The 26,567-nt window shown below is 32.4% G+C and overlaps 1 protein-coding gene across 1 annotated transcript in view; it reads left to right on the top strand.

Moving 5' to 3' along the window:
- LOC134844839 (dynein regulatory complex protein 9-like) overlaps positions 1–26,567 on the top strand; it is an 83,703-nt gene that overhangs the window by 43,057 nt on the left and 14,079 nt on the right. The window contains exon 7 of the mRNA XM_063861656.1: positions 1,009–1,105. Coding sequence (XP_063717726.1) covers positions 1,009–1,105 — 97 coding nt within the window. The remainder of the gene's footprint in view (positions 1–1,008; positions 1,106–26,567) is intronic.

Genomic DNA, 26,567 nt, shown 5'->3' on the forward strand with positions numbered 1-26,567 from the left:
ACATCATAAAAGTAGTTTTTCTAATTTGAATTTCAATTGAGGGGCTAGGGCGTGGAGAGCCAATCAATTTAATTGGGTTTTTGATCATTGATTTTTGATTTCTGAAATTGATTAAAAACCGCTAAAGTTCTATTTTCATTGTTAGATGGGTAAAGAAAGTCGATCATATGGTTTATGTTTTTTTGCCTATAAAATCAATCATTAAAATCAATCATTTCCATGAGAATCCAGTGTGGGTTATCACTGTTGTGTTTTTTCTTTTTTTTTATCTGGCGTTTTAGTTTGTGATATCTCTTGAACTTAGAACATAGAAACCATCCTACTACTGACGGTTTTTAAAGATTCATTTATGATACGCATTTTTACAGTGCTGAATAAAAAAATTCCAATGAAAAAACTCCAACGAAAAAGATATAAAGGCAGTTTGTTTTCTCATTTTAAACCCAAATAAAATTTCATGCTCAAACAATTAACAAAATTGCTCAAAATTAATGCTCAAAATTAACATTTTTAACGACATATTTCAATTTGTTGAAAAAATTAGGCCATGTTTTTTTCACAGCAAAAACTTTGGGTAAAAAATTTCTAGTCGTATACAAAAATTTGATGTTTTTATTCATAGATCTGATTGATCTATGAACTATTATCTCATACAGTTGTTACTGAATTGCCGAGTTTCTGTGAAATCTTTGAGGTTTCTTCCCTTCAACCAACGCGGTTTTTTGTGTTAGAATTTGTGGCTATTGCGTTTTTGGCCGAAACTTTACAAAACTCGAAAAAAAAACTTTTTATAGAAAAAATGCTTATCATATACCTTTTATATATTACAACATGATTGTCGTAGAGCTTTCGTAGAATCTTCTGCACGTATGGAATTGTACGAAATTGAATGATAGTCATTTTTTTATATATGAAAAATAAATGATATTAAAAATTTCTGGTCAACTCGGGCTCTCTCCCTTCTATCCTAGAGTAAATAATTGAAAACTCAAACTAGCTCATTCTTAGGCGCAGAAACGAGAGTCAGTAGTTGCGTTGGATGCAGACATTAAAGAAATTGCGAGCAAAATTACAGAGTTGAATGCCAAAATAAAAGTGTGCAAAGGTCAGTATACTCCAGCAGCGCAGTTGCAACCAGCAGCGCAGTTGCAATCAGCAGCGCAGTTGCAACCAGCAGCGGATTTAGGGGAGATGTCGGATAGGACTCCCCTCCCCTCAACGATAGAACCTCCTCCTCCCCCCCCCCCCCCCACAACCAAAGAAGGGGTGGGTACCCATTTCAACTGTTGTGAGAGAACCATTTTTAGCGGTCGGACCCTAAAACTTTTCTAAGGGAGCCTTTGGCGCCAATATTTACTAATTTTGAGTGGGTCTAAAATTTACTAAAACTTCTTTTAAAAAATGTCGATAAAATTTCGATTTTCTTTTAAAAAATCTCTCCCCCCTCGAAAAAATCCTAGATCCGCGCTTGGTTGCAACGGTCAAAATTTTCTTGTTGTATCTGTTCTTTAAAACCAGTATTTCTAATCGGAGATATGATTTTTGGAGTTTTTGTTTGGGATCATGTATATCTCTCTTTCTCATCACAGTTCTGCGACATCAGTTCTGCGTCTTTGCAGATCGTAATTAGATTTGTTAGACTAATGGTTCTCTACATACCCTAAGTTTACTTAATGATACAGACATAGTTTAAATATCTGGAACTAAATCGCCAATTTTGACCAGCAGCAGCTATTGCTATATTTCGCAAAGAAGCGCAGCAGAATTTTTTAAACAGATTCCGTCAAAATGGTATAAGAATTTCGTTTAATACAATTAGTTTTTTAGTACATTTACAATTTTACTTTTTTTACAATTATGGAACCAGATCTAAACTAGATTTTTTTATGGTCACTATTCTTAATTTTTATCCCTATAAAATATTGAATACTAACCAATCAAACTCCATCAAACTAACAACCCACTTATTTGTAAGTGCTGAAATTACTTGTAATTTCAGCACCCGAGAGATTTGAATTTAGCTTGGAACTTAGTTGATTTCTTCAAGAGACGGATCGTAACAAACCAGTATACTCTAGATCTATTGAGACTAGGAGATATAAGAGTAAAATTAAGATCGGTATTAGACTAAGAAGCTGCACGAATCTATCCGGACGAAAGTAAGATAGCGTGACGAGAGATGGTGTACCTTATCTGAAATTACTCTATTAGTTAACCATCTTGGTCATAACTCATATGGTGCAACCAAAAATCACCTTACAAGACCTTACAAACAACTTAGACTAGAACAAACCAAAATATTAGACTAAAATTAGACAAATATAACAAATTCAAAAACTGTTATATGACGAAAACTTTGAAGAAATGTCTAGACGACTCAATAGATCAAAGCCATTTTTCCGAACAATACGAGAATTACTCGGTATTGGAAGACGACATCGGACAAGAGAAAACATACGACTAGAACGAAATCTACCAATAGATTTCATGCTCGTACGGCAAAAGCTAAATCAAACTTTTTTATTTAGAATTTTACCAGCAGTAAATTTAAATTTTCATTTACTGATATAGAATTTTTGAAGCAAAGTTTTCAACCATCATTCAAGGCGCAAAACATATCTATTGTACAATAACGACTGATAAAAACATCCCTAGTCGTTCTCCCTAAAAAATCTGCGGTAAATTTAAAACATCTTGGAAAAAAAACTTCTTAAAACATAAAAATACAAAAATTAGTTACATCATTTACAAACATACAAAATAAAAAACAAATTGTTAGTTTAAATAAATCAATTCTTCATCCCAGCTGAAAACTACTAGCATCATCAAAAATAAAACTTATCTTTTTCTTTCACTTAAATTCTTACCTAAATTGTCGAGGCTTATCCTTGTTTCCACTCAAATTAATCTTCTAAAGCAACAGATCATCAAGGCCTTCCTTGGATCTTTAATTAAATTTCACTTAAAGTAAATTGAATTAAATTATTTCTATTTTTAATATGCTGATCATCAAGGCTGATCATCACTACCCAACCCTTGATCAAGACCCAGAACTAACAGAAACTTTTCAAAAAACTAACCAAAATTAAGATAAACAGTAAAGAACTTCGGTTACTCATCGTTCACTTGATCCCCCCTGTTAGCTGACCCAGGATAGTACTTAGATTTAGTTAGTCATAAAACGGTATCTAACGAACTACTTGCGTTCTAGTTATACCTGAACCTTGTGGATCGATTTACTATTCTCCAACCCTTGATCATAAATCACTACCCCTAAGTAAGATTAATTAAGTTAACCCTTAACTTAGACTAGCCACGAGAAAGTAAAAATCATTCTCACGAATCGATATACACTTTTTTCTCCAACCCTACAATACATGACCCAAATTAAGCTAACCACAAAAAATTGTGAGAACTAACAGTTTAAGACATTAGAAATCTCTAATCTCAATCATGCATCCATCATTCTAAACCTTATGGCATGAGACTTTTTAGGAAAAAAACAAACAATTATACTACACAATTGTATAATTAACGACGAAAGATACGACCTTGTAATCACACCAAATAGACAAACAAAAGGATACATAAGAACAAAACGACAAACACTTAGGAAGAAAATTATAAGCAAACAAACACAAATTATTCGAAAACGATTTTCCAAGCAAAGAAACGCTGTCTCCGAATCAGAAACCAGTGAAAAACAAGAAATTAAAAGACTCAATAAACAAAAATCACCAAATTAACAATCAAGGATAATTTTCTGACTCAGACACAACATCACATTCTTCAATAAAAGGAAAACGAAGATTAACAAAGTCATATACAAACAAACCAGTACGCCTATACAATTGGAATCAACAAATAAAGCACATTGAAAATTACACACTAACAGTCATAAAACACAAAAACGTTTCTAAATGAAGAAAATCAAGAAAACTCCATTCTCCCATTTTTCATAAACTCACTAGCTGAAGATAGCAGACAAGTACAATTTTGTCAAAATCTAATCGCAAATTTATTTGAAAAGGAGATAGCCCAGGTAAAAGAGAAGTCCCAGAAAAAAATCAAAAGACAACTCCTTGACCTTTATCTAAACGAAGTTTGTAACATTACACAACAATATAGAATCTATACCATAGAAATCAGTTCACCAAATGGTAGATATCCAATTCAAACAGATGACATAGAAGTTGAATTTTCAAAAGTATTCACAGAATACATAAAAAATATACAACATCAAAACTCACAAAGAGCAAATTCAATATTCACTAATGATGTATTTTCAATTAGCTATCTATCTATATTAGAAAGAACAGAATCTCAAGGAGATTCACCAGTCAAACATCTCGACATACAACGGTAAGACATAAAATTGCAACATTTTCGGAATTTTTGAACACAATCCGTAAAAATTTAACAAGTAATGATATCAAGCAACATGTTAAACACGATTTACAAAAAATTTTAGCATGGTTTATTATTGATTAATTTACACATAAAATTAAGCTAATTTTACATGTCAGAAAAAAATTAAGACCACAAGATATAAATGATGAAACTGTCTCAGCAGAACAATCATATTAGGTTTGGGACCGAGAATGGTCTCATGTTTTATTTGTTTATATACCAACAGATATATCAAGCCAAGCAATTAGCACACTTTCTATTCACAACAATCATGTTAAAATATATCCACTCACAGTTGACGCAACACTTTTAAACTATAATTCATTCTTTCCCGATAGAGCAGGAAACAATGGTTTAAACTCAACCTTTTTACAGCAAGAAAACCTAAATGAAACTAGAAATCTTACAGCAAGATATCCAAACCCCGTCAATTTTTGTAAGTGAAGAAAAAGTTGAAACAAAAACAACTACAGTAAAAGGAAGTATCTCACCTATTCACCCAAATCTTACAACTCCAAGATCAAAAAATCCAACATTACCACAGGTAACTTTACAATCTACAGTGAACCCTCAGTTGTTCCACAAATGGTTTATACACAAAAAAATACACAAATGGATTATCAAACATTTAGACCAGTGACAAAACCAACACAAAAACAAAAAACATTCTATAGAAGTAATTTTGCAGAACATAAATACAACTACGTAAATAGACCACAAACAAATAAATCCTCTAGAACAAACACTAAAAACCATTTTTTTTTCACAAAGTCAAAGTTCACAAGAAACATCATCTAACTCTGGAAAATTTTGATGTCTATCCACAAATTTAACAGGATCGAAGTGAAAACTATCCATTTTTTCAACAAAATAAAAATAACACACAGATTAATTATACTAGATATCAAACACCTTTTTATACAGCTAATTACTCTCGATCAGATGATGAGGAATCTCATTATCAAAATCACCAACGAATTTAACAAAACCAGAGACCTCGTTCTTACAACATAGATCAACCAGCTATTCTTGAACCATCTTGAACCATATACACCAGAAGAACGAATACGACAACCTAGAACAAATCCAACATCTCAGAATAATAATTTTCAATCACAAAATCCAGTAAATACACAATCTTACCAACCAACTCGAAAGCATAATGAAATTCCACTACCATATTATTTAGAACAAGACGAAATAACAAAAAGCAAACCTACTAGTTTTTCAAAAATGTCAAATGCCGCAGACTCACTACAGATGACTATGAATCCATGCCTAATATGTGAGTCATCAAAATCATCAAATATGCCATTAATGGTTTTCACAGGCACAGATCCTGAATGCTCTGTAGAAGACTATCTAAACGCGGTCACAGCAAATCTAATTTTGAACATAGGACCTGAACCAATAAATACGCCACTTCATCAAAATTGGATACATAGACGCACAGCATTAATCCAAACTACACTTGATGGCGCTGCCCAAAAATGCTTTCCAGTTTTACTTATAGATAAAAAATTAAATTGGAAAAGGTTTACACAAGAATTTTCAAAAATGTTTGACTCTGAAAGACACAAACAACATCAAAGAGTTTTATGCAATGAAATTCTTAGACTAATAAATGAAACGATTAAACAAGTCGCAGTAAGAATGAAACATTAGTCCGAAAAGCATATTCACTCATACTCATGATAATAAAAATACAAAGATGACAGAAATTCTAATTCGAGAAACAGACTTAAACTTTAGAAAATTAGTTGATAAATTAGTACACGCAGAAATCACTATGAATCTAGAAGAAACACAAAATCTCAAGCTACAATTTATCAATAATACTCAAAACACTACTACACAAATAAATCATACACACGACTCAGATACAGATCTATTCTGAAAAATCACTGAAATTTTAATTATATATGAGAAAAAACAAAATTTTAAAGGTAAACCATCGTTCAAAAAATTGTGTTACCATTGCCGAAGACACGGACACAGTATTGCTGATTGTAGAAAAAAACAGCAAGACAATCAGAATAAACAACAAAAGTACAGAGAACCAAACCCATCATTTCATCAGTACATGAAAAAAAAATCAAAATTTACCTAACAAAAACATCCACAGCAATAATAGTTCTGGAAAACAACTCCCAAATAATTCAAATTAATGTAGAAATCAATCACCTTCTAACGCAAACTACAGAGGACGATCAGCAAATCAAAAATTTTTACGTAATTTCTCGCAAAACAAGTATAGTTCATTAAATAGTCGAAACAATCAGTATAGAAACATTTTTTCAAGATCAAATTCAAGCCGACCAGAATTTTCGTTTGAAACCAGTACCCGTTCACAATCTAGGAATAGACACTTTTCCAATGATCGATCAAGAAACTCGTCATAAAATAGAAATAGAAATAAGTCCAATAATAGGAATAGAAATTGTTCAAATGATCGAAAGCAAAGATATCAAAACAATAGATCACATGAATATTCTAAAAAAAGATCAAATTATCAAAGATCAAATTATAACAACTATCAAAACAGATCACGCTATAACTCACAAAAAAGAAATTCAAACTTTAACAATAGACAAAGAAGATACTCACAATCACCACATAGAAATAACACACGTTATCCAGATTCTCAACGAAAATATAGAAGTAATACATCAGAACACCAAAGACAAATCAATCCGGTACAAATTACTGAAGAAACTCAATCAGACTCCCCCGGTTTTGATAAGTCAGAAAGCACAGAATTGCAATTAAATCACATAAATTGCGAATCCACAGACAGTGAAAGCGACACGGATAACGCTATTTGAATTAACATAATACATGTTGAAAATGACTACGAACCCGTTATATACGAACAACCAATACATTCCCATATCTATGAAAATCATGATCAGCTTGTCTTGAACTATTACACAAGACCAATAAACAACAACAAAACAATTGAACAATTAGTAGATGAGATAACACAAGAAGAACCTGTAGAAAGTTATCCACATTCCCAAAACAATTATAGAAGCAACACGCCGAAACATCAAAGACAAATAAATCAAGAACAAACATCTGAAGTAGTCAATTCAGACCCCCCTGGTATCGATAACATAGAAAATACAGAATTACAATTGAGTCACATCAATTGCGAATCCACAGACAGTGAAAGCGACACAGAAAATGCAATTTCAAATAACTTGATAAATGTTGAAAATTACTACGAACCTCTAACAAACGAACAACCATTTCATTCCCATATACATGAAAATTAGACAGAGCTTCTTCTAAACTATTACACAAGACCGATAAACAACAACAAAACAATTGAACAAATAGTAGAGGAGAAAACAAAAGAAAAACTTGTAGTAACTTCAAATAAAAATCACATCTATCAAAACGTACCAAAATAACCACCTAAAGAAAAAATTTGGACAATTCCATTCCTCTTAGTAAGCCCAAAAAGCAAAAAATTTCAACCACCAGATCTTGAAATTGATTTTTTAATGTATTCTGGCGCAAAATCAAATATCATCAACATTCCCACATGGAATGAAATCAAAATTCTACATTCAAATTTATTGCCTCTCAAAACAATAAGTAGACTAGCCACATCAAAAGGCGCAACCTTAACAAAATATGGAAAAATCCAACTCTTCCTTGTTCCCACTCGAACAATGGAACAAAACAAACTCATGAGCAAACCATTTAAACAAACTTTCCATATCACTGATATAAAACACAATATTATCGAAATACCAATTATTACTAAATGTATACCAACAAAAAATATCTTAAATAGTAAAATTCATATAAGAGAAAAATAAACGAGAAAATTTACCCTCTATACGATAAAGAACGTAAACACCTGAAACCACTTTCACTTTATATCTATGAATTCCCAATCAAACAAATTCATCAATATGAAAAAAGTCAGAACAGACAACATCTCTATATGTCTGACCTTGATTTCAGACCAATTCATAAACTTACAATTTCATCTATTAAGTACATGAAAAACTCAAATTCGGACATCATTTCTTTACACGTTTATAAAAATTCACCATACAAAATATTACTACCTCTAGGACTTTTAGGTTATTGTGAAACAAACGCGACAATTTCCCCCATTAAAGAAGTAGCATATAGAGTAAAAAAACATATTACAATTTTTAGATATACATCAGTCGACAATTCTTGACAAAGAATTATCAATAAATAGTATAATAAGCTATGAAAAACGAAAACACAGACTATTTCACAAAAACACCTAATTTTAAACCAACATATAAAGCTCAGTTTTCAACACTCTCAGGTAACACAAAATTATTTTGAACAATTAGCCGATTTACTAATAAAATACCCAAAAGTTTATGCAACATCTAAATTTGACGTTGGAAAAGTAAACTCACCACTACATCTGCCCTCAAAACCTGATGCAGTTTTTAAAAAAAACAAAGAGCAAGTAAAAGACCAATTCACTTACACGACAAAGTCAATAGACTATTAGACATACTAAAACAACATGAAATCATTTCTCCAGTAAATAAAGAAGAACAGCCAAAAGGAAACAATTTTATAAATCCCGTTATGATTTTAGCCAAAGGAGAATCATTGAAAATAGTTCTAAATGCTAGATATCTCGATTCACTCATTGATGAGTCTAAATGTAATTGGCCCACTGAACCCATTCAAGTAATCTTAACAAAAATGAACGGTAAGCATTTCACAACAGCAGACAAGACTAGTGCATATAATTAAATACCTTTAGACAAACAATCACTACAATTACCCTAATTTGTTATCGGAAATCAACAAAATGAAGTCAATAGAATATTCTATGGCATATTTATAGGACAAGCACCATTCTCAGCGTTTATGAGTAAAATTTTCAGACCACTCATACTCAAGAAAAACCCAATCACATAATTAGACGATGTTTTCATGCATAAAAACCAAGGAAGAAAAGTTAACAGTTTTAGAAAAATATCATCAGATATTACTACACAAAAATATGAAAGCAGCCCCAGATAAATCACATTTTTTTCTAACACGTGTAAAGTTTCTGGGACACATTATAGAAAGAAACACCATAACACCATTGAAATCTCGTATAGATGCAATCCAAAAACTTCAACCACCATCGAACAAAAAGAAAATCCAAGAATTTCTCGGAATGTTAAACTTCTTAAGTAAATACGTATACGAAATGCAATTATACTTAAAACCATTCTATAACATCCTCAGATAACAAAACAATTTTGAATGGACAACAGAACACCAAACACGATTTGAAGAAATCCAAAAACTTCTCACAGAACAAATTTCAACCACAATTCCAGATCCCGATCAACCATTCTATGCAATGTGCAATGCTTCAAATTTTGACCCAGTATATTCCTATTTACACAAACATTGAACCCAAAACATACAGTTTACAGATTTCAATTAAATTTAATGAAGTTCTGTAACTTACAGACAGTATAGACAGCAGGAAAAAAAACCCTGCACTACCAGATACTCTTAGCAGAAATACACCACACCAAATGCTAACAGGAAGACAACAGCCGAAATACCACAAAACATTAAATTTTTTCTTGCAAAAGTTGAAACTTCACCACGATTAGATTGTAAATATGCAGTAAAAGTTGACTTGATCAACCACAAATAAACAACCTACAACATTTTACACTACATTTAGATTGTCAAAACAACCACTATGAAGTTGGTTTACTAGCAAAATCTACATTTAAACCAATTCCATAATCAACATGGATTAAAAACAATACCCAATACAAAAAATTAGACAACAACCATATAGAAAAGATCTATTCACCTTTAAAAAAAAAGAAAATCTTACTGATAATATAAAATTATCAGGCCCATTGAATAACGATTCAAAATACACGATAAATCAAGTATTTAACCTTCATGACCAACTTGACACAGTACCTCTATCGAAAATAGAAATTGAAAACATTTTCCTACCAAATACAGAAAAATGTACACTAGAATTGTTACAAAAAACATCAAAAGTTTGACCCAGTCATTAGACAATTAAAATCTTTGCCCATATATAAAACAAACCAATTAAAGCTGACAATACAATTCTAGGAAACAAGACATTTCTTAGATACTTAAGAAAATTTTATCATACCTCTATAAATGAGAAAACAAATATTTTGGAATACCAAACACCTGATCTCAAAGTACCTTGTCTAACTTTAAGTATGATGCTATTAGCTTTCCATACTTCACATACCTACACTAAAGGACACTCAGAATCGGAAAAAAAATACTCAAATTTCATTCGAAGCTTTTAATTCCCAAATGCTCCAATTTGGATTAGAGTATTATGCAACGGTTGCAAAACATGCCAATTAAATAAACCCTATCCAAATCAAAAGCAATTTGCGGAAAAACAAGATTTTAAAGGACAAAGTCTATTTTTCAATCACAGAACTTCATCCGATACAAAAGGACTAATATCACCAACTTCAGAAGGAAAATCATTTATAATGGTAATAGTAGACGCATTCACACACCACGTAGCACTTAATCCAGTACCCCATTGTAATTCTTTTTATGCATATAGAACACTTTACGAACACTGGATAGCAAAATTCGGATTACCCGAACTCCTTGTTACAGATAATAGCACTGAATTTTTTAACAACGAAATTATCACACTATGCCACCAATATAATATAAAACATAAACCACGTACATCTCATGCACCTTGGACAAATGGACTAGTCGAAGGTATGAACCGTTCACTACAAGAATATCTCAGATGTATCATTAATGGAAACAACACACGATACACTGAATGGTCAACAGATGTAAAACTGTTCCCTCTATCTTATAATTCACAATTAACATCAACTTTAGGAATGTCACCATACAAAATGTTTTCAACCAAAAACCGCAAAAACCGATAATGTTCACAGCAAAAGCTTCAAAAAATACACAAGGTTATTGTCAACCAAATAAAAAAACAATATGTTATAATCTACCACTACATACCCACAATGAGGACCACTTTAATCACCTTGAATTTTTAAAATAAGCTTCCGGTACACATATTGAATGGACTTTAAACAGAGATAAAAAACACAATGTTAAAAAGACAAAATATAAATAACCAAATCAATTTAAGATTTACACCAGCTACAAACTTAAAAGTAGGAACATTCGTTTTAACTCCAAATTTTACAATACAAAAAAAATTTCCAAAAAATACAACCACTCCGAAAAGGACCATATCAAATAATTGATAAACGCACTGATGTAATATACAATTTTACAGATTCGAACAAAAAAAAGAAATTGTTCAACATCGAAATAACCTCCTATCTTATCATCCAAAAAAGTACGCTCCTCGCGAATTAAATCAATTATACTCTTTTACAGAACTCAAAAATGTTGAAATTAATTCAGATTCCAAACAAAATCAAAACACTGATATAAACTCTAATCCAAAACCACCCCCAACAAATACAGAAAGAATTAATTTACCAAATACCTTCCAAATGAGATAACAAAACACTTCGAACAGAAAGAAATTAATAGAAAAAATTCAAAAAGAAAAATCTGAACACAGAAATCATCGCGACTTCGAAATCAACCACGAAGGGATTATAAAACATTCATTCCACAATCTATAATACTAAAGAAAGTCGAATTTCAGAAACCACCTTAATTTTAATTAACAATTTTACCTCTTTAAATCATTTTGAACACAACACATTTTCTCTTTTTCATGCTGAAAAAAGTACCTAAGAACTTAAATTCAAATTCAGCCGATAGAAACCTTTTGGAACCATCGCCTCATTTTAAGAATACGACTTCATTAGCCGAAAAATAATAACCTTCAAGCGTATCCATATTTCAAGACCTCCAGGTCAAAAATAAACAAACCACTCAAAATTGACAACTGAAATAAATAAAATCTCAATATTACAACCCTCCCCTCTTAAAGTAGAACAAAGATCAACAATGTTTTGCCAATTTAGACCTCAAAACTCCCCCAAGCGAAAATGTAAAATTGGCCTAAAGAGCAAAAAAAAACTTGATCATTTAGTCTAAAGTACGAATAACTCTTAGATACCCCCAATTATTCCATAAATAAAAACAAAACTAGGAAGACCTTTCTGAGACGATAAAATTTCCCCTCAACAAAAATTGCCAAAATCCAACCCACTTGTCAAAAAACCAATAAATAATCCGAACACACTCGAATTTAGCCTCAAAAAACAAAAAATATTTCGACAGAATGGATCATTTCTCCAATGCTTCTTTCGGAAAAGGTTAACAAAATTCATCAAATATTTTCGAACCTTCAAGGAAAACTTTCAATCTTTTTTGAAGTTTTAATAATCATATTAGCTGATACTCCTTCTAATAATTTTTTGCAACTTTTTCCTAATCTTCTATTTCCTATTCCAAGCCTATACAAACCTTGCCCAAATCCTTGATCACCTACACAGGTACGATAATTCAATAATTCTCTAAATGTTTCAACATCTATATAGTAGAACCGATGTTTTTCTCTTTTTCATTATTTTTCTCACATTTTTGACATCAATCATACTGAAAATGTGCAAATGTATGAAAAAGGCAATAATCACATTCGCATTAGCAACAATACTTTTAATTCTTTTTATCGAAGAAAACTAAAACAAACATAGAATTTCTTCAAAAATTCTACTTTGAAATTTTTCCAAAATTGCTAATCAACAAGCCCTACCCAAGTCTCCACCAACGACATCCCAAGAACCTCCCACAACGCCAATGTTTATTCAAAATCCCCAATGGTCAACACGCATTTCTTTTCAAGACAATCCATATACTTTTAAAGAAAGACACGCACGATTATCCGAACCATTAGAACCAGTTGTTCGCCACGCACCTTTGAGTGAACCACAATACGAACCAACATATAATATACACCCCCTCTCCAACAAGTGCTTAATAGAATAAGACACATAAGTCAAAATCGAAACACACTCAAAATAAAGAGACAAATTATACATCCAAGACGAAATAGAAATTTCCAAACCCCCAGAATTCATTTTAATATACCTCAGTCACCAACACCAGTTCATTTAGACCTTTTTACTAGTACAATTCCAGATACCCTCAATAGCTCCACAACGAAGCATTTCAAATATACCATCAGACTACTTAGGTTCAACTCTCACATCGGAACAATTTAGAGAAAATCCTTTTAATCGCCCATCTACTACAGATCGTCTCCCATATTGCGCGACACACACCTACACTTAAGTTGAACCAAATTCAGTTAACGATCCAATCGACGTTTCATCTGATACAACATTATCAACACTACCAGAAATACTTTCACTTCCCTCAACCCCCTCCCTAAGTCAAATATCACCAACAATTTTTCCTCTAAATTTTCCTATAAATCTCGACGCTCGATATCGAGAACAATCAACCAATAACACACCTCTACGATTAGATTAGAATACATTCGTAGCATCCCCTCCATTATTTGGTCAACATCAAAAAAGTAGCAGGTTACACAACTGGGCACTAAACTGATTACATTATAGACACGATATCCACAAAGATATACAAGAACATAACATACAAATACTATAACAAGATATAACACTCAAATTCGATATCACAATGAGACTAAATAACATAGTTCAACATCCATTCCCCTTAGTCTCTCCGAATATAATAGCTCAATCTTTACCTTCCCCATTTATAACAACGGAAATTATATACAAATACGATAGATACACCAAAAAGACAATTCGATACATAACTTTTTATAATCCATATTCAGGATTATCATACACATGTATCTTTTAAAGATACTCATTTTCCAGACCCTTTTTTTCTTAATTTTTCAGAACCAAATCACAATCCTTCCCCCCGAACAGGACCTGAAGGTTTACTAATCACACTCTATGATTGTGGAGAAAACGAACGAAAGACACTACATAAGTATGCAATAAATCAAGTCACACAATGTGAATCCGAACCACAAGCTATAAAAGTCACAAACATTATAGCTACACTCTACTCGAAAGCACGAACCACAACACTAACAGGATGTAAATTCACAGCAAAGTAAAATTAACACGAGACCTAAAGGATGACACTATACTTTACCAAGGAATCAGACTCCCTTGCAAAACTGACCAAGGATATTTTGATCCTACCACTCGAACCTCAAGCAACAATTGTCTGGTTTCCTGAAGACACATGTACCACATTTCAAGTAGCAAAAATCCACGCCAGAATGATAAAATTCCATCAAAAATATGTTGTTGAATCCATCTCTTCTGAAAACGTAAATCCCTGAAAATCACGCATAGCAGTTATAAATTTCGAAACATTCACTAAAAAGAAAACAAATTAACACCTTTCCATAATTATCCAGAAACAGATATTGCATGCAAATACAATAAACCACTATATAAGACACACTATTCAGAAATTCCTGTTGAAAATGAACAACGTTTCGATATGAATACAGGAAAAGTCATAAAAAACCCACATGCAACAAATCATACAACAAATGACGAAAACTCATATATACCAGTAAACCTCCTTAAAAACACAGGAAACCTTGGTGGAAAAATAAACCACAAGACAAAGATAGTACACGCCTACAAGAACTATCACTATTGAAAAACACACATTTAGGCAAAATTCACTATGACATACAGCTAGATATGAAATTCGATTACAAAAAAAGCAGGATTTTTCAAGAAGTGTCCTCATCAGAATTAGAAACACTACATTAATTATGCGAACTTGAGAGAACACAAATTCTACAATCATGCGCACTAGCAGTTCTAGAAATTCCCTATGCAGGATATTTATTAACAGGAAACACATCAAATTTTATTGATTATGAAGGAAACATCTTTTGGTATTACACTTGTACCAAAAAAGTATCACCTTTATATGTTTTCGAAGACAAAAGAGGCTATAAAATAATCCCTATATTCTATAAAAATAAAGTACATTTTGTCGACACTTTCACGAAGAACTTATTTCTGGGATACAGCATTCCCATGTGTATCAGAAAGTATCCACAATGTAGTACAACTAAATCCCGACGAAGATAAATATTATCTTCTTACACCATATCCAACACTAATGCAACCATTATAAACATTTTCACCCGAAAGCATTAAAGCTATTGCCCACAACCCAAATATCGGTTTACAATCGATTGGTATATACTCTAAATCTCACATACAACATCACATCCGTACACAACAATTCCAAGAATTACTTACAAAATTGGACACAATACAACGACAATCATTAGATCAGAATTTACGCAAATTTGCAGAAATAGCAAATTTTTCAGACATTTACGCACAAGATTACAGCGGATTTTTTATCTTTTAAAAAGATTAAAGATATAGACCACAGGATATATCACCAATCAATAGTTTTAGCTTGTTAAATCCGAAAAACGAACTTCTTGCCTTTCTAGGATGGCCTTATTACATCTTAGAAAGATTGACTATATTATACGCAATGTTTAAGTTCATCGGATTTCTTTTCTCTATCTTGAAAGGAATTTATAACACATGTGCTATACACACAAGTAAACAGACAAGCCAGTCTAGCACGCATACGTTTGGCAGGATTTTTTTGGCATTTTTTCTACATCAATAAATAAAACACTTTTAGACGCACAAATAAAAGAACACAATACAAAAATATCAACTACACCAAATACATATGACAATTCAGAAAACAACACAGATACAGCATCCACGGCACCACAATTACCAAACCTACATCATAATCAACCATTATAATTAATCAATTATCAGTACCACTAAAATTTCGAAACATAGCACTCACAGATATAATATCTTCAAAACCTAATTAACCACAAAGCCCAATTCAACATATAGTAACACAAGAATCACAAAATGACGACACATTTGAACAAAAAATTGAACAACCCAAAACCACGAATTTTAGCCCACGATGAGCCGCCAAGTTTGATCGCTTCACCGCTCAATTTCGTACCCAGCCAAGTCTCAAACGAAAAAAAAATAGATTAGATTATGAATCTTTCTATTAAAGCAAAATCGAAACACATTTACATCTCAACTCTGACGATTATAAAAAAAAGTTCTCAGATTAAAAACCACATCAAACAAAGGCACAACTAGAAAATTAGTAAATTTCCAAGTTTTCGCAGACACTTCAAATTTTTTAACAACGAAATTATCACACTATGCCACCAATATAATATAAAACATAAACCACGTACATCTCATGCACCTTGGACAAATGGACTAGTCGAAGGTATGAACCGTTCACTACAAGAATATCTCAGATGTATCATTAATGGAAACAACACACGATACACTGAATGGTCAACAGATGTAAAACTGTTCCCTCTATCTTATAATTCACAATTAACATCAACTTTAGGAATGTCACCATACAAAATGTTTTCAACCAAAAACCGCAAAAACCGATAATGTTCACAGCAAACGCTTCAAAAAATACACAAGGTTATTGTCAACCAAATAAAGAAACAATATGTTATAATCTACCACTACATACCCACGATGAGGACCTTGAATTTTTAAAATTAGCTTCCGGTACACATATTGAATGGACTTTAAACAGATATAAAAAACACAATGTTAAAAAGACAAAATATAAATAACCAAATCAATTTAAGATTTACACCAGCTACAAACTTAAAAGTTGGAACATTCGTTTTAACTCCAAATTTTACAATACAAAAAAAATTTCCAAAAAATACAACCACTCCGAAAAGGACCATATCAAATAATTGATAAACGCACTGATGTAACATACAATTTTATAGATTCGAACAAAAAAAAGAAATTGTTTAACATCGAAATAACCTCCTATCTTATCATCCAAAAAAGTACGGTCCTCGCGAATTAAATCAATTATACTCTTTTACAGAACTCAAAAATGTTGAAATTAATTCAGATTCCAAACAAAATCAAAACACTGATATAAACTCTAATCCAAAACCACCCCCAACAAATACAGAAAGAATTAATTTACCAAATACCTTCCAAATGAGATAACAAAACACTTCGAACAGAAAGAAATTAATAGAAAAAATTCAAAAAGAAAAATCTGAACACAGAAAACATCGCGACTTCGAAATCAACCACGAAGGGATTATAAAACATTCATTCCACAATCTATAATACTAAAGAAAGTCGAATTTCAGAAACCACCTTAATTTTAATTAACAATTTTACCTCTTTAAATCATTTTGAACACAACACATTTTCTCTTTTTCATGCTGAAAAAAGTACCTAAGAACTTAAATTCAAATTCAGCCGATAGAAACCTTTTGGAACCATCACCTCATTTTAAGAATACGACTTCAATAGCCGAAAAATAATAACCTTCAAGAGTATCCATATTTCAAGACCTCCAGGTCAAAAAAAAACAAACCACTCAAAATTGACAACTGAAATAAATAAAATCTCAATATTACAACCCTCCCCTCTCAAAGTAGAACAAAGATCAACAATGTTTTGCCAATTTAGACCTCAAAACTCCCCAAGCGAAAATGTAAAATTGGCTTTAAGAGCAAAAAAAACTTGATCATTTAGTCTAACGTACGAATAACTCTTAGATACCCCCAATTATTCCATAAATAAAAACAAAACTAGGAAGACCTTTCTGAGACGATAAAATTTCCCCTCAACAAAAATTGCCAAAATCCAACCCACTTGTCAAAAAACCAACAAATAATCCGAACACACTCAAATTTAGCCTCAAAAAACAAAAAATACTTCGACAGAATGGATCATTTCTCCAATGCTTCTTTCGGAAAAGGTTAACAAAATTCATCAAATATTTTCAAACCTTCAAGTAAAACTTTCGATCTTTTTTGAAGTTTTAATAATCATATTAGCTGATACTTTAGAAATTTTAATACTCCTTCTAATAATTTTTTGCAACTTTTTCCTAATCTTCTATTTCTTATTCCAAGCCTATACAAACCTTGCCCAAATCCTTGATCACCTACACAGGTACGATAATTCAATAATTCTCTAAATGTTTCAACATCTATATTGTAGAACCGATGTTTTTCTCTTTTTCATTATTTTTCTCACATTTTTTGACATCAATCATACTGAAAATGTGCAAATGTATGAAAAAGGCAATAATCACATTCGCATTAGCAACAATACTTTTAATTCTTTTTATCGAAGAAAACTAAAACAAACATAGAATTTCTTCAAAAATTCTACTTTGAAATTTTTCCAAAATTGCTAATCAACAAGCCCTACCCAAGTCTCCACCAACGACATCCCAAGAACCTCCCACAACGCCAATATTTATTCAAAATCCCCAATGGTCAACACGCATTTCTTTTCAAGACAATCCATATACTTTTAAAGAAAGACACGCACGATTATCCGAACCATTAGAACCAGTTGTTCGCCACGCACCTTTGAGTGAACCACAATACGAACCAACATATAATATACACCCCCTCTCCAACAAGTGATTAATAGAATAAGACACATAAGTCAAAATCGAAACACACTCAAAAGAAAGAGACAAATTATACATCCAAGACGAAATAGAAATTTCCAAACCCCCAGAATTCATTTTAATATACCTCAGTCACCAACACCAGTTCATTTAGACCTTTTTACTAGTACAGTTCCAGATACCCTCAATAGCTCCACAACGAAGCATTTCAATTATACCATCAGACTACTTAGGTTCAACTCTCACATCGGAACAATTTAGAGAAAATCCTTTTAATCGCCCATCTACTACAGAACGTCTCCCATATTGCGCGACACACACCTACACTCAAGTTGAACCAAATTCAGTTAACGATCCAATCGACGTTTCATCTGATACAACATTATCAACACTACCAGAAATACTTTCACTTCCCTCAACCCCCTCCCTAAGTCAAATATCACCAACAATTTTTCCTCTAAATTTTCCTATAAATCTCGACGCTCGATATCGAGAACAATCAACCAATAACACACCTCTACGATTAGATTAGAATACATTCGTAGCATCCCCTCCATTATTTGGTCAACATCAAAAAAGTAGCAGGTTACACAACTGGGCACTAAATTGATTACATTATAGACACGATATCCACAAAGATATACAAGAACATAACATACAAATACTATAACAAGATATTTTAACACTCAAATTCGATATCACAATGAGACTAGATAACATAGTTCAACATCCATTCCCCTTAGCCTCTCCGAATATAATAGCTCAATCTTTACCTTCCCCATTTATAACAACGGAAATTATCTACAAATACGATAGATACACCAAAAAGACAATTCGATACATAACTTTTTATAATCCATATTCACGATTATCATACACATGTATCTTTTAAAGATACTCATTTTCCAGACCCTTTTTTTCTTTATTTTTCAGAACCAAATCACAATCTTTCCCCCCGAACAGGACCTAAAGGTTTACTAATCACACTCTATGATTGTGGAGAAAACGAACGATAAGTATGCAATAAATCAAGTCACACAATGTGAATCCGAACCACAAGCTATAAAAGTCACAAACATTATAGCTACACTCTACTCGAAAGCACGAACCACAACACTAACAGGATGTAAATTCACAGCAAAGTAAAATTAACACGAGACCTAAAGGATGACACTATACTTTACCAAGGAATCAGACTCCCTTGCAAAACTGACCAAGGATATTTTGATCCTACCACTCGAACCTCAAGCAACAATTGTCTGGTTTCCTGAAGACACATGTACCACATTTCAAGTAGCAAAAATCCACGCCAGAATGATAAAATTCCATCAAAAATATGTTGTTGAATCCATCTCTTCTGAAAACGTAAATCCCCGAAAATCACGCATAGCAGTTATAAATTTCGAAACATTCACTAAAAAGAAAACAAATTAACGCCTTTCCAAAATTATCCAGAAACAGATATTGCATGCAAATACAATAAACCACTATATAAGACACACTATTCAGAAATTCTTGTTGAAAATGAACAACGTTTCGATATGAATACAGGAAAAGTCATAAAAAATCCACGTGCAACAAATCATACAACAAATGACGAAAACTCATATATACCAGTAAACCTCCTTAAAAACACAGGAAACCTTGGTGGAAAAATAAACCACAAGACAAAGATAGTACACGCCTACAAGAACTATCACTATTGAAAAACACATATTTAGGCAAAATTCACTATGACATACATCTAGATATGAAATTCGATTACAAAAAAAGCAGGATTTTTCAAGAAGTGTCCTTATCAGAATTAGAAACACTACATTAATTATGTGAAATTGAAAGAACACAAATTCTACAATCATGCGCACTAGCAGTTCTAGAAATTCACTATGCAGGATATTTATTAACAGGAAACACATCAAATTTTATTGATTATGAAGGAAACATCCTTTGGTATTACACTTGTACCAAAAAAGTATCACCTTTATATGTTTTCGAAGACAAAAGAGGCTACAAAATAATCCCTATATTCCATAAAAATAAAGTACATTTTGTCGACACTTTCACGAAGAACTTATTTCTGGGATACAGCATTCCCATGTGTATCAGAAATCATCCACAATCTAGTACAACTAAATCCCGACGAAGATAAATATTATCTTCTTACACCATATCCAACACTAATGCAACCATTATAAACATTTTCACCCGAAAGCATTAAAGCTATTGCCCACAACCCAAATATCGGTTTACAATCGATTGGTATATACTCTAAATCTCACTTACAACATCACATCCGTACACAACAATTCCAAGAATTACTTACAAAATTGGACACAATACAACGACAATCATTAGATCAGAATTTACGCAAATTTGCAGAAATAGCAAATTTTTCAGACATTTACGCACAAGATTACAGCGGATTCTTTATCTTTCAAAGAGATTAAAGATATAGAACACAGGATATATCACCAATAAATAGTTTTAGCTTGTTAAATCGGAAAAACGAACTTCTTGCCTTTCTAGGATGGCCTTATTACATCTTAGAAAAATTGACTATATTATACGCAATGTTTAAGTTCATCGGATTTCTTTTCTCTATCTTGAAAGGAATTTATAACACATGTGCTATACACACAAGTAAACAGACAAGCCAGTCTAGCACGCATACGTTTGGCAGGATTTTTTTGGCATTTTTTCTACATCAATAAATATAACACTTTTAGACGCACAAATAAAAGAACACAATACAAAAATATCAACTACATCAAATACATATGACAATTCAGAAAACAACACAGATACAGCACCCACGGCACCACAATTACCAAAACTACATCATAATCAACCATTATATTTAATCAATTATCAGTACTACTAAAATTTCGAAACATAGCACTCACAGATATAATATCTTCAAGACCTAATTAACCACAAAGTCCAATTCAACATATAGTAACACAACAATCACAAAATGACGACACATTTGAACAAAAAATTGAACAACCCATAACCACGATTTTTAGCCCACGATGAGCCGTCAAGTTTGATCGCTTCACCGCTCAATTTCGTACCCAGCCAAGTCTCAAACGAAAAAAAAATAGATTAGATTATGAATCTTTCTATCAAAGCAAAGTCGAAACACATTTACATCTCAACTCTGACGATTATAAAAAAAACTTCTCAGATTAAAAACCACATCAAACAAAGGCACAACTAGAAAATTAGTAAATTTCCAAGTTTTCGCAGACACTTCAAATCAAGCCGAACTTGAAAGATATCAAGGTCATATTAAACTAGACAATAAATTCCCATACCACGGCGCACACGGAAGATTAACTTACGATCTTCACGATAAAAACTGAATTCCACACATTGGAATAAACAACGCCTCAAATTGCAAAGCAGACACAAAAAATAAAGGATATCAAGAAATAATGTTTTTGATTGGAAAATACAACTTGAAAAAGTACAAATAACACAAGACCTAAATGATGACACTATACTTTACCAAGAAACCAGACTCCCTTGCAAAAATGACCAAGGATATTGTGATCCTACCACTCGAACACAAGCAACAATTGTCTGGTTTCCTGAAGACACATGTACCACATTTCAAGTAGCAAAAATCCACGCCAGAATGATAAAATTCCATCAAAAATAGGTTGTTGAATCCATCTCTTCTGAAAACGTAAATCCCTGAAAATCACGCATAGCAGTTATAAATTTCGAAACATTCACTAAAAAGAAAACAAATTAACACCTTTCCAAAATTATCCAGAAACAGATATTGCATGCAAATACAATAAACCACTATATAAGACACACTATTCAGAAATTCTTGTTGAAAATGAACAACGTTTTGATATGAATACAGGAAAAGTCATAAAAAATCCACGTGCAACAAATCATACAACAAATGACGAAAACTCATATATACCAGTAAACCTCCTTAAAAACACAGGAAACCTTGGTGGAAAAATAAACCACAAGACAAAGATAGTACACGCCTACAAGAACTATCACTAATGAATAACACATATTTAGGCGCAATTCATTATGACATACACCTAGATATGAAATTAGATTACAAAAAAAGTAGTATTTTTCAAGAAATGTCCTTATCAGAATTAGAAACACCACATCAATTATGCGAACTTGAAAGAACACAAATTCTACAATCATTCGCGCTAGCTGTTCTAGAAATACCCTATGCAGGATTTTTATTAACCGGAAACACATCAAGATTTATTGAATATGAAGGAAACATCCTATGGTATTACACTTGTATCAAAAAAGTATCACCTTTATATGTTTTCGAAGACAAAAGATGCTATAAAATAATCCCTATATTCTATAAAAATAAAGTAAATTTTGTCGACACTTTCACGAAGAACTTATTTCTGGGTTACAACATTCCCATGTGTATCAAAAAAATATCCAAAATGTAGTACAACTAAATCCCGACAAAGATAAATATTATCTTCTTACACCATATCCAAGACTAATGCAACCATTATAAAATTTTTCACCCGAAAGCATTAGAGCTATTGCCCACAACCCAAATATCGGTTTACAATCGATTGGCATATACTCTAAATTTTACATACAACATCAATTTCGTACACAACATTTATCAAGAATTGCTTACAAAAATTGACACAATTTAACGACAATCATTAGATCAGAATTTACGCAAACTTGCAGAAATAGCAGAATTTTCAGACATTTACACACAAGATTACAACGGATATTTTATATTTTAAAGACATTAAAGACATAGACCACAGGATATATCACCAATCAATATTTTTATCTTGGTAGATCCGAAAAACGAACTTCTTGCCTTTCTAGGATGGCCCTCTTACATCTTAGAAAGATTGACTAAGTTAGACGCAATGTTTAAGTTCATTGGATTTCTTTTCTCTATCTTGAAAGGAATTTATAACACATGTGATATACACACAAGTAAACAGACAAGCCAGTGTAGCACTACACAAAATACAAATGACGATTCACAAAACAACACCACAATTACCAAACCTACATCATAATCATCCATTATCATTAATCAATTTTCAATACCACTAAAAGTTCAAAACATAGCACTCACAGATATATTATCTTCAAGGCCTAATTAACCACAAAGCCCAATTCAACATATAGTAACACAACAATCACAAAATGACGACACATATGAACAAATAATCGAACAACCTTATACCGTGAATTTTAACCCACGATGAGACGCCAAGTTGGATCGCTTCACCGCTCAATTTCGTACCCAGCCAACCTCCAAAACATTATCCCTATCATACCAATTTGTTGCTTTTCCCCCACCTGAATCAGCTTATGTTAACACTTCATCCGGCATGGATTCTGACCTTAACTCGAATATCACTGTATGCCACACAATTTCACAATTCGAAAATTCCGACCAAGAAACCCCTGGTGAATTCGATAACTCTGAACCCAGCCCGTCTACATTTTACCAACCCCCTTTTCAAACCATCCACTCCCAAACCAGAAATGATTCTCCCTCGACTCCCTCTCATATTTCCAAGGTGACACCCACACACTCCTCTTTAACCAGCAAAGCTCCAACAATAATTCCCCTGACGACACACAAATGTCATATGAACTAAGCAATCTAATAACACTCCAACAACAATTGTAGCACCCTCAAAAACTAACCATTCGTCAACTATCATTATCAATATCAACATCAAACCCATCAACTCCCACACCCTATTCAAATTGAACCTCTTCTCTAACCCAATCTTCCATATCCAACCAATCCGCATCCAGTACGACCCGCGCATACAGAACCTTTGACAGAAAATTGCCAAATCACCCATTTCCTTCTCAACCCGGAACAGCACGATCATTTATTAATCATCCTAACCACACAATCACTAAAGAATTCCTTAGAGTATGTTTACCCTTCTTTCCCCAATATACCTATGCCTATTCCAACCCAAATTACGAACAACCAAATTACGTCGATGAGCATGTATTATTTCCCACTCTTCAATGGAAATCATACTTCCACTTCTCAAATCCACTCTGTTAATCACTAAATAACACACCAGAAATGGAAAAATATAAAAACGACCTCTTCTAACTCCATGCAGCACTAACTCAAAGACAATTTCCTTACGTAGGATACAAAAAGTTATGAACTATGTTCACCGCACCTAAAGCTAACGATTATTCCATCGAACATTACGATCATGACATCATACGACCTAACCAAGATCACTTCCTTAATGACGATAAGTTTGCCAACCCCAAATTATCAGAAAAATTTTTCATCCGTACACCTTTAACATTAGTTCTTTAGATAAAAAACAAAATCACATCATCTCAGAAGCACTTTGTGATATTCAAGTTTACGAATCTTATTATAAGAAATTTAACAATTTCCCACTAACCTTTCATTTCCTCACATCAAAAGAAAGCGATTTGCACTGTTCACATGAAATCATGTTACATACTAATAAAACACATACATATACATACTACAGATTCATACAAAATCATTACACCATGCACACACCATCACCATAGATATCAATTTATTAACTCAGTATACACTTCACAATTTTTTCTTAACTTCGCAAATTGTATTAAAGATACTAACTTCCAAGGCATCCTCGGAAATTATGATCCCATCACCCAGAAGTATTTTTTCTGTCTTTTAACCAAGACCTTTAATAAAGAAGAATCCCGCCCTCTAATCATCGCACATCTATTCCTATAGCCCATTGAAATTCCGACCCTAGAATTCATACATAACACCAAAAACAATCATAAAGTCTTTAACTTTATTCAAAATACACAGTATGAATTTGCACCTGGCACCAAAGAACTAAAGACTATCCGAGCACTTCAATTGCTTTGGCCACTTCATCAAACTAAAAACATCATTCGCATACTAGCAAAATTACTAACCACATCAGAAGTCATTCACGACGTTTTCCCCTATGGATTCTTCCCCGACGACTAGATAAAATGAATTAATTAATTTAAACTAATGAATTCAAATTAAAACTAACCATTCTTCATCAAATGCTTTTTTCTTTCTCTTTAGCCTTCACAGCACAATCATCTACAAAACAAGAGAAAAATCGAATAAAAAACAGAAACTATTTCATAATTTATAAATTTTTATTAGCAAACCGCAATCAATCAAGCAATAAAATTCCCCGAAAAAGCTGTAAATTGATATAAAAATTCTTTTCCTCAATGCAGTAAAACTAAATTGAAATGAAAAAAGTTAATAATTTCAACCCCAAGAAAGCTTATAAACTTGAATTTTTTAGTAGTAAATTAAGATAAATGCAAGCAGTACTAACCTTTTCAAGAAGCTTTTCTATAGTTCAAATCATTCACTCTCCCACAATTCTATCCATAATTACACTGCTCGCCCACGAAAAATTGTTTAAAAAAATGAATTTCAGTTTTAATTTTCACTGATAATATTTCTGCCCAGTATTAACAAGTTTCAAACTTTCCTTTAACCCGATTGGAATGGAATTATATAATAGTCCAAACTAACAAATGCAGCTTACTAAACACCACAAATCACAATCTAACAGCATGACTAAGACTCGAATATCACTGTATGCCAC

Source organism: Symsagittifera roscoffensis, chromosome 4, assembly GCF_963678635.1.
Source record: "Symsagittifera roscoffensis chromosome 4, txSymRosc1.1, whole genome shotgun sequence".
Taxonomy (NCBI): Eukaryota; Metazoa; Xenacoelomorpha; order Acoela; family Convolutidae; genus Symsagittifera; species Symsagittifera roscoffensis.